The 10,177-nt window shown below is 49.5% G+C and overlaps 1 protein-coding gene across 1 annotated transcript in view; it reads left to right on the top strand.

Annotated features, from left to right (window-relative positions):
* TSC2 (tuberous sclerosis 2) overlaps window positions 1-10,177 on the top strand; it is a 31,829-nt gene that overhangs the window by 10,729 nt on the left and 10,923 nt on the right. The window contains exons 20-30 of the mRNA XM_010135643.1: window positions 380-502; window positions 810-944; window positions 1,476-1,665; window positions 2,055-2,148; window positions 2,447-2,549; window positions 2,764-2,858; window positions 7,263-7,427; window positions 8,047-8,199; window positions 8,364-8,476; window positions 8,860-9,081; window positions 9,897-10,112. Coding sequence (XP_010133945.1) covers window positions 380-502; window positions 810-944; window positions 1,476-1,665; window positions 2,055-2,148; window positions 2,447-2,549; window positions 2,764-2,858; window positions 7,263-7,427; window positions 8,047-8,199; window positions 8,364-8,476; window positions 8,860-9,081; window positions 9,897-10,112 — 1,609 coding nt within the window. The remainder of the gene's footprint in view (window positions 1-379; window positions 503-809; window positions 945-1,475; window positions 1,666-2,054; window positions 2,149-2,446; window positions 2,550-2,763; window positions 2,859-7,262; window positions 7,428-8,046; window positions 8,200-8,363; window positions 8,477-8,859; window positions 9,082-9,896; window positions 10,113-10,177) is intronic.

A 10,177-nucleotide genomic window follows, 5' to 3' on the forward strand; every position in this document is an offset into this window, starting at 1 on the left:
GTTTCAGTTGCTGATAAGCTGTAAATAGGAGTTGTTGGGTGCTGCGGTGTTGGACACGGTTGTGTGCTGAGGGGTTGTCTTGCTCTGGGAGTTAATTTGTGCCGGTGGTTGGGAGCGCTGAGTTCTGGCTCTGTGTTTTTGAGCTCGGGTGGATCAGGATACAAGTTGCTGTCCAGTTTGTGGTGCCAATATTGCACCTAGAGCTGACAGACAGGCAGTAACTATCACAGCTAAATGCCACTTCTTTTGCTGTAGCTACCACGACAAGATGTATGTCTGCCCAGGAAATGTCATGCTGTCTGAAAGCTGCCTGGGCTTACTTCAAACTGAACTGAAATGGTACAAAAATGTTCCACCTTAACATTTCCTTTCTTTCCAGGAGACAGACTGGAAGGTGTTGAAGTTGGTCCTCAACAAACTACCTGAATCCCTTCGCTATAAAGTGCTGTTTTTAACCTCCCCTTGTAACATAGACCTGCTGGCCTCTGCGCTGAGCAACATGGTAATGCCGTGTCCCCTGCTGACGTGTAACCGCCAGGTCCTCAGTTGGCTTGAGAGTTGGGAGGGTGCGGGAGGGAGGTCAAGTTAGTTTTTTTCTTTGGTCTAATATTTTGAAGATAAGCTTGCAGATTGTCAAACCTCACTCACCTTTCCTCTCTGTGAGGGTGGGCTTAGGTGCAGAAGTAGGTAATAATGACTGTTCATTATGTATGTACATGTGAAAAGGGAGCGAGGGGCAGTGCCTGCCTGCTGCCTTTTAGGGATTATTTTTTGTGTGGGGTGTCCTAACTTCCTATGTGATGTATCAGCTCACAGACAAGAAGACCACTGACAGGCTCCACGGGACCCCGGAAGGCTTTTCTCGCACTGATTTGCATCTGGCTGTAGTCCCAGTGCTGACGGCGTTAATCTCTTACCATAATTACCTGGACAAAGCCAAACAGGTACGGGGAAAGCAGGGGGACAGGGCGGGAGCCTCTCTACTAGTGTTTTCCCTTACCAGCTGACAAGGACATTGAAGTGCAAGGTAACACTGCTCTTTTCTGTGAGAAAAAGCTGCATCTGCTGTGTTTGGGGTGGGATCAGGGCTGGAAAAAGACTTTGCTAACGTTGTGCAGCACTAACTGTCAGGTCAGTTGGATTCACTGTTCTCCACCCGTCCCTGTTCCCCCTTGCAGGTTGCTGAGTGACTTTACCCTCTGCTGCAAGACCCCAAAAACCATAAAAATTGTGTTTAATCAGAAACTGAAGGATTCATTTCTAAAACATCTACTCGATTAAAGTCCCACCTGCAGATTTTGGCCTAGAACACCTGCAGCGTTGTTCAGGGGTCTGTGCTAGGGCGTTAGGATAAGAATTCCTGTGGTGTGCAGGCCTTGCCAGCCGTTCTGAACCACTGACTGAAGGCAGGAGACGGTACAGCCGAGGTTTTCTCTCTCCCTGCATTATGACTTTTTTCTTTCTTACTCTTCTAGCGTGAAATCGTGTATTGCCTGGAACATGGCCTTATTTATCGCTGCGCAAACCAGTGCGTGGTGGCTCTGTCTGTCTGCAGTGTCGAGATGCCTGACATCATCATAAAGGCACTTCCTGTCTTAATTGTCAAATTAACCCACATCTCCGCTACAGCCAATATGGCCATCCCGCTCCTAGAATTCCTCTCGAGTAAGTTGGGATGTTCTACTTTGGATCTCTAGCTGTAAGCGTGGTGTTTGCTCCGGATGTGGCTGGTTGGGTTGGGCTGGTCCCATGGAGTGTGGCATAAGGGTCTCCTGGGTTTGGGTGATGCCTTGCACCATCCTCAGGATACAAATGTTAGATCATCTCTTGTCTGTTCCTGATTTTCCGTTTAAAGCCCTTGCACACGTGGCAGGCAGAGGCAGCACCTCGCTGCTTATAACTTAAGCAGCGTGAAATTACACCTGCTGTTAACTTCCATGTCAGCTGATGAGTTAGAAGAAACAAATCAGTTCAAATCAAACTGCACTGTGGTTTCGAATCATTTGTGTTCAGACAAACTCACCAGTGCTGGTTTTTGTCTTGACCTGTTCTAGCTCTAGCAAGGCTGCCTCACCTCTACAGGAACTTCGCGGCAGAGCAGTACGCCAGCGTGTTCGCCATCTCCCTGCCCTACACAAACCCTTCCAAGTAAGTTCACAGCTCCTGCCTCATCCGTACCACGAAGAGAAGGAGGCAGGGGTTTGTCGTAGAGTTTGGGTCAGGATATTGTTTGTTGTGGTGTCTCCAGGCTTTTTCTGAAGGAGGGAGGTACTCACCTAGGACGAAAGAGCTAATTTTCTTGAGCAGAACTTTTGGAGGTTTTTTTTCTTTATACTTACAATAGGTAAAGGAACAATTCTGTTTCTCAGAAAAATCTTTCTGTCCACTTCTGGCATGGCATCGTAATGCAGCGTGAAACTGTGTGGAGCTCTTTCCGCTGTTTCAGGTTTAACCAGTACATCGTGTGCCTGGCCCACCACGTGATAGCCATGTGGTTCATTCGCTGTCGCCTGCCCTTCCGAAAGGACTTTGTGCCGTACATCACAAAGGTAATGGACGCTCCTGAATCAAGCAGCACCTCGTAAAAATGACGACTTAGAAACTGGTTTGAGAAGGTTAGATTCTGTTTGAAGCTAGAAAAACTCCACTTTTCTTGACAACATCTCCTCAAAACTGGCTGTGAGTTCTCGTGTGTTGGCCCATGCTTGCAGTCCTTCAGCTGCCCAGCCTGGCCGCTCAGTTACCTGCTTGTCTCCATCGCAGGGCCTGCGCTCAAACGTCCTCCTTTCCTTCGATGACACGCCTGAGAAGGACAGTTTCAGGGCTCGCAGTACAAGCCTGAACGAGAGGCCGAAAAGGTAAATGGTATTTGACTTCAGCAGGGTCTTGTGTTCCCCGTTCTAGTGCTCACACCCTTCCCTGTGTTCTTCTGAAGGAGGCTGGGTCTAGTTATCCAGAATCTGGCAGCGCATTTAAGCAAGCAAAGTAAACCTCTTTAGGTCAGGGGATTGGTAAAAGACAGGCTTAGGTTGGTGAGAAGCTGCAGTCAGACCGAGCTGACAGTGATAGCACATCAGGCGCCTCACTGGTGGCCTTTGCAGTAAGGTGCGGGGCTTTCTCGTGGTAATTTTTGAGAATCAGCAGCTCACTCTGGTCGATGAGCGTCAGTACACGCTCCCAGAAGTACCAGAGAAGGGTAATAGCAGCAGTGACAGAATACCCTGCTCCTGCTGATGGTGTTCACTCCTTTTGATAACCGATCTGTAACAACTGTTGCTGAGTGCCAGAGAAATCGTCGTGATTAGCAGCTGGTCCAAACTGCGAGCTCCAGTGCTGTGTCTCTGTAGCGTTCGCTGTCAAGGCAGCGTGCTGGGTGGCAGTCAGCTCCCTTCTCCCTGTCTGGGCGTCCTCATCCTTGCTTTGAATCTCGAAGCCATTATGTCAGTTTTAAGATGTCTTTACAAGTCAGACCGTATCTTGCCAGCAGTCTTTCAAAGTAACATTTGCCGGGGCAGGAAATGTTCCTTGGGAGGTGTTCAGGGTTTCTCTGAGGTCCGCTTGCCTGCAGGGCTTACCTAAACTGGTTCACTTCACTTGCTTCAGCGTTCGAGTGCAGTAAGCACACAGTGGCGTTGGAACCCTGGGGAAAGTGCCTCTACTGTTACTGCAAGGCTCAAGGAGCATCTTGCAATGAAGAAACACCGCCCCTGCCCTAATGCTATAGCTGTGAACCCTGTTTTGTGTTTCATCTCTCCCATCTCCTCCTCTTTCATGCAGAAACTTGGAAGAGAAGCCTTTTGACACTTGTCTCTCAAATTAGAATTTCAACTAATCTTTTTTTTTTTATTTTCTCCAAAAACCTGTTAAATTCTACCAGGTTGGAATACTACTGTGTCTAAAGGCTTTTGCTAACGCTGCCGGATCGCTCTGCACAGAATCTCTGCTGAGGAGTGTGGGCTGTGCTCGGGCAGCAGCCTGAAGCACCGCAGTGGCAGGATGCCACTGCCACTGAGTCTGAGCGTGGAGTCTGGCCAAGTGAGAGGGGGGATATCGCCCAGCAGATCTCTCTCTCCTTGCTTGAGAAGCTCATGTGCTTGGTTTTCATTCCTGAAGCCCAAAGGTTAAGCATTTCTGTGCCCTAGCTGAGGTGCTGGGTCTTCAAGAGATCGAGATGCCAGCAGTCCCAGGTCTCTGACCGGCGCGGTGTTGGTGTAGGTGATTATCTCAGGGCAGGAGCCTGTGCTCTCTGCAGCCATGTCTCCAGTGGTGGCCAGAAGTGATCTGTCAGAGGGCAGTGGGCGAAGGACAAATAAACTGTGATCCCTCTGGGTGGCTATCTGGAATGTCATCCCCCCTGAGAGGAGGAGAGTGGCTAAACCATGTTTGGAAAGAGCCAGAAGGGTTAAATCAGTGTCTGCGTTTTATATATGGGGATGTGAGCTGCTGGACCAGCTGTTATGGCCCAGTGAGTGCTGAGCCAGGCGTGCTCCTCATCCGTGACTAATTAAACTGCCTCATAGAAGTTAACTGCTGTCAACTCCCACGTGTGGATGGCACCCACCAGTGTCAAGGCTATTTCTCCATTCTGTCCCAGTTGAAAGTCAGGTGGAATATCTCGAGCTGCCTGAAGTGAGAGAGCTCGTGTGCCGAAGAGCATGGCGCAGTCGGCAGCAGCCAGGGGGGTGTTTGTCTTCTGGCCCTTCCGCCTGCGCAGTGTGAGCAGGACCAGCCTCACGCGGGTGGGCTGAGTCTCCCCCAGTGTCAAACTGGGCTATGGGCATCTCTGACTGGCCCTGGGTGTTTTGGGGGTTCAGGGCAGAAGCTCAGACTTTGGCCAGGCCTGACGGAGCTAGAGAGGGCTGACACATTCCCGTGGCTCTCAGGAAAACGTGCTGCTGCCTGGCGCTGGTGAAGCATTTCAGGATCCGGGCTCCAGGGAAGTAGTCGGGCTTTGAGCCGTGCTGAGGTGCTGAGTTGGGGCAACACAGGAGGTGGTTGAACTGCACAAAACTTCTCGGACTTGGGAAATTTGTGCCAAATTAGCACTCGGGTGCTCTTGCCTTTGTTTAACAGCACAGTATTCCAACCACCATTCCAATCAGTTTTTTGTTTTAGCTTGTACTAATTCCATTTGTTTTTGTAGCACGTTTAAAATCTTGTTTTCAAAATGTGGTTTGTCTTTTTAATGCTTTCAGCTCTGCTTGTTTGTCCGTTTTAATTTTTGTTTTCCTTTTTTTGGCATTTGTTTTATTTTCCATCACCCTCCGGGATCCCCCAATATTGACCCTGTGACCTGTGACCTTTCAACCTACATCCCTACAATGATTTCCTCCCTTCCTGTGACCTCTTTTGGGGCTTGGTGCTTCTCCACCTAGTAGTTTAAGACTAGCCAAAAATGCAAAGCAAGGCTTGAATAACTCTCCTCCAGTGAAAGAGCTGAAAGAATCCTCTGCAGTTGATGCCTTCCGATCCCGCAGCATCAGTGTGTCTGAACATGTGGTCCGCAGGTAGAGGCACTTTAAATGGGGAGAATCCAAGAGCAACTCAGCACTTGGAAGTTTGTCTGCGAGGGTGGGTGGCAGCAGGGTGGATTTGCATGTGGGATGCTTGCATGACCTTGTTACGCAGTAAAACGCTGGCCTTGGCCACGGTTGAAGGTTTTGGGAGGGTATCATGGATATCCCATGGCTTCCCGACACCAGCCACGTTGGGTTGTCACATCACTCCCTGTGCTGTGGATGGGTGCTTTGCCCTGTTCTCTGATGCTTTAGCAACAAAAATTTCTGTTTTCAAAGTAAAGGTGGTGAAGGGGGTAAAAAAACCCAAACCAACAAGAAACATACCCAAAAAAAAAGGAAAAAGGTTGCATTCTGTGCAAGGGAGAGTTAAAACTCACTAAAACCTCAACCTTCTAAGCAGTGACTCGCCCCAGGAGAGGGGCCAGGTACAGGTACAGGCCCTTCTCCTCCCAGCCTGTGAGTAACAGCTCTGGCCTCGGCTCGGGGTTTGTTCTGGAGGCAAAGACTGCTGACAGAGATGTTCTGCTCTTGGTGTGGTGCCGTGAAAACCTCCCTTTGTCTTGCCACAGAGCAGTGGAACGTTTGCTCGGCCCACACAAAGCTGTTGCTTTCACAGCCAGAGGAAACAAGCTTTGATTGCAGACATTGATTAGCTGACGTGAAAGATGGAGCAGTTCGTGCCAGTTTTTAAAACGTATTTCTGGATCGCTGCCCCGGGCGCTAAACTGCTGCCTGTAATACGCTGGTTTGACTCTGAACCTGATGATTGGAGCGTCAGTCTGTAAGGATTGATGTCAGAGGAGCTTTATTCTGTGGGTTTATTGACTATAGCTCGGAGGTATTTGGGGGAGAGACACTGAAGTGACTGAATTGTGAACACAATCCTGGCACTTCACTCTCTGATATCCCCATTGTTCTACTAGATGATTTTCTTCTCTTGTATTTATAGGTAAATGGCAGCAACTAAAAGTTCAGATAATTGCCCGTAACGATGCCAGGGAAGTTGCCATGTCACAAAAATCTGGCTGTAGCTCGGCCTCGTTTGTGTCGCCATGGCTTAAGGAGTCTCTTTATACAGTACTGCTGTCCAGCCTGTTCCTGCAGTTGTTTGTAACTGCCCTGTTCGCCTGACTGGTTGGAAGGCAGAGCTGCTCTCTCTTCTCATGCCAATTTCCTGTTCAGAGTGCAATTTTTTTTCTGTTTCAAGTTAAAGTAGGTTTTACAAATCCATTGAAATTGGAGGAAAAAAAAATCAATATACGAAAGGGATGCAACAGAGAAAAAAGCAAACCACAGGATTATAACGTTAAGTGAGAGCGCCCCGATTTATGGCTCATGGGCAACATGTTGCCTGGGAAACTCCGCAGGTCACGGGACGCTTTTGCCCTCGCTCTAGATTAGCGAACTCAAAGCATGGTGCTGCTGCTGCTCACTGCTTGGTGCACTTGCCCATGGGCCACCCAACATCAGAGAGCACTGGCCTGGCCCGGGCAGCTGATGGATGGATGGATGGATGTCTCTCGGTCTCCCAAGATAAAATGACACTTTCTGCAATGACAATCTGCAAAGCACAATGTGAGGCTGATCCAAAAATACTTGTATTGTGTCCTGGGTTAACGTTTGGCCACCTCTCTGATCTGGCACTTGCATGTACTACAGGTGGCTCTGCATCACGCTGTCTTTTGGGTGACAGGGACAAACGTTTTGCAATTTGACCTGTCAATTGGAAACCTTCTCTTCTAGTCGGATACAAACATCCATCACCAGTTCAAGCCTGGGCTCTGCGGATGAGAATTCAATGGCTCAGGCTGATGACAACTTAAAAAACCTCCACCTGGAGCTCACTGAGACCTGTCTGGACATGATGGCTCGATACGTCTTTTCAAACTTCACGGCGGTGCCGAAGAGGTAGGGGTCAGGCGCTGGCCAGGGCAGAGCTGTCTTTGTCTGAGGCTTGTCTTTCACTTTATGACTGGAAAATTCCCGTGACACGTTAGTGACTCGGGCAGGCCGGGCTCTGAAGTCATTCCTCGGGGATAAAAGCTGGCTTGGCTAAACAGGAGGTTAGATGGGAGAACTCCGTCGGAGCCAACCAGCCTTTGCCTCAGCCTCGGACTCTCCAGAAGGAGATGCCTCGAAGGCGTGTTGTCTGTGAGCAGTGCTCTGCTCCGGGATCTGGCTTCGCTCCAGAACTGAGCATGGTGCCAGCTGGCTTCAAAGGGAGGGCATTTACTCTTCTCACTAGCCCTTCCCAGAAGGAGACACGTAGCTCAGACGAGGCTGCGACGTGTGTCCAGAGTTGAACTAGACTGCTCTGTCGTGTGTGTCCAGGAGTGCTGCTGTCAACTGATATTAAATTAATTCGGTTCATCCCTTCTCCTGATGGATAACGTGCGTGTTGAGGACTGGGGGTGCATTAAAAACGCTGTATAAGGAAGGAAGGCAGGTGATACCTCCCACATGGTGACCTGTGTGGGCGTGGTGCTCTGCTGTCCCAGAGCTGTGTTCATCACAAATGTGTTTCTAGGTCTCCTGTGGGTGAGTTTCTGCTGGCTGGAGGAAGGACAAAGACGTGGCTGGTTGGTAACAAGCTGGTGACCATCACTACGAGCGTTGGGACAGGGACAAGGTCCCTGCTTGGCCTAGACTCTGTAGAGCTCCAAAACAGCACAGAATCAAGGTACTTCCTGCTCCTATTTCTAGAAGTTGCCACCTAACGAAGTCCCCTAAACACTGTCACAATGCATCTTCTTAGGTTTTCCTCTTAGCAGAAGAGGAATATCTTCTTTATCCAGCATGATTGAACCCTCTCTCAGTATCATCAATATCTTCTTTGTTCCATAGCTCAGACCTTGTTTTACAAGTTAGACAAACCAAAGAAGCTCCAGCAAAACTGGAATCTCAAGCTGGGCAGCAGGTTTGCAGAACTTCTCGCAACAGAGTCCGATCCATGTCTGGTAAATTCCTGTCCTGGAGCCTTACTGCCATTTCTGGGTCCCTGTCACAGGCTTAAGTGTCCAAGTGCTGACTGAAGAGCCCTGTGTCTAGAGTGGTTTGGGAATCTGGACCTGTCTGGTGTTCAGTAGTGGGCAGGTAGCAGCAGCCCTTGGCCTCGGGAGCGGTGGTGTTCCTCCTGCTTGCCTCTGCGTGCAGGAGAGCTTTAGGGACCGGTTGAGTGGTGACAATCCCCTCTGTCTAACCCCACGGTTTATAAGAGACACACAGAAGGTGAAGTTTTGGGTTCCCAATGCTGTGCACAGAGGAGCGCTAAAGACTTTCTGCTGCTGAGATACTTTCGGTGCTGAGTGTAGCTCACTGTTCTCCTGTGTCTCTCTCGTAGGTGGTCATGCCTTACGCGTCGGTGCCTTAGACAGCTCGGCTGCCCATTTTCCCAGTGGCTCTGCTTCCCCAGGGACCCAGGGTCCTCCTGCTCCCGCATCTCTGTCAGAGAAGACTAGTGCTGCTCCACAGACACCTCTGCAGAAAGAAAAAGCAAACTTAGCGGCTTATGTCCCGCTGCTGACACAGGGATGGGCAGAAATCCTCGTGCGCAGACCCACAGGTATCTTTACACAGCTCTGTACCCACGTGTGGAGTGAGCTCTTCTTTGTTGCTGAGAAACCAGAGCCTGGACAAAGAAAAATCCATGTTTAGTTGCAAATGACCTCTCTATGGCTTACTGCCTCTTGAAACTAAGACATCTGCTACTTGATTCTTTGAAATCGCTCCAGTGGTTTAAATCTGCAAAAGAACTTAGAAAGATTGAAGCAAGGACCTAAATTATATATTAAGTTCTGTTACAGAAATAGAGCCAGATAATACCAACCCAACCTTGCATTTCCCAGAGCTCTGTGCTCTGTCTTGACAATCCCTCTGTGCCGTGGTGAAGCTTCTCATGCCAGGCTGGAGATGAACGAGGCGTTGGGCTGGAGTGGCTGCGTAGTTGTGGCTGCTGGTAGGGCAGGAGTAATGTCACCATCAAGGTCAAAATCCCTAAATACTGGTGTGTTACACGACATTGTCAGGGAATTGTCTACTTCAGCCACAAGTTACTTTGTGAGGAAAAAACTGACCTGGTATCATTAGTTAAAAGCCCTGAGTGTTCTGGATGGGGATCTGCTGTAGTAGTGAGTTAGCTAGGATGGTTTTTGCAGAGCTCGGGATGAGGTCCAGAGCGAAAACCAGCAAAACAGAGTAAACCAGCAAACTGATGGAGTGAATCTGCCAGATATATTCTGTCAGAATAACTGAGGAACTTGGTGCAGTTTTTTGCTTTTACATGCAAAATCCAAACTAATTTGTGCTTTCTTCAGTGTGAGTTGTAAACTCCCTGGAGGTGGGAGCACTTCATACTCTTCCCTCGCGTTTTCTTCCCAGGTAACACGAGCTGGCTGATGAGCCTGGAGAACCCGCTCAGCCCCTTTTCCTCGGACATTAACAACATGCCCCTGCAAGAGCTCTCTAACGCGCTCATGGCTGCAGAGCGTTTTAAAGAACACCGAGAAACGGCTCTGTATAAATCCCTCTCTGTCCCCTCCTCCAGCCTGGCCACGGGGACAGCCAAGCCATCGCTTCTGCAGCGTTCCAACACAGGTGAGACATGGCAGGCCAGCAGCGTGGCCCAGCTGTCACGAGCCTGTGGAGGCTGTGGGAGTTTA

The sequence above is a fragment of the Buceros rhinoceros genome, unplaced genomic scaffold, assembly GCF_000710305.1.
Source record: "Buceros rhinoceros silvestris isolate BGI_N320 unplaced genomic scaffold, ASM71030v1 scaffold29234, whole genome shotgun sequence".
Classification (NCBI taxonomy): Eukaryota; Metazoa; Chordata; class Aves; order Bucerotiformes; family Bucerotidae; genus Buceros; species Buceros rhinoceros.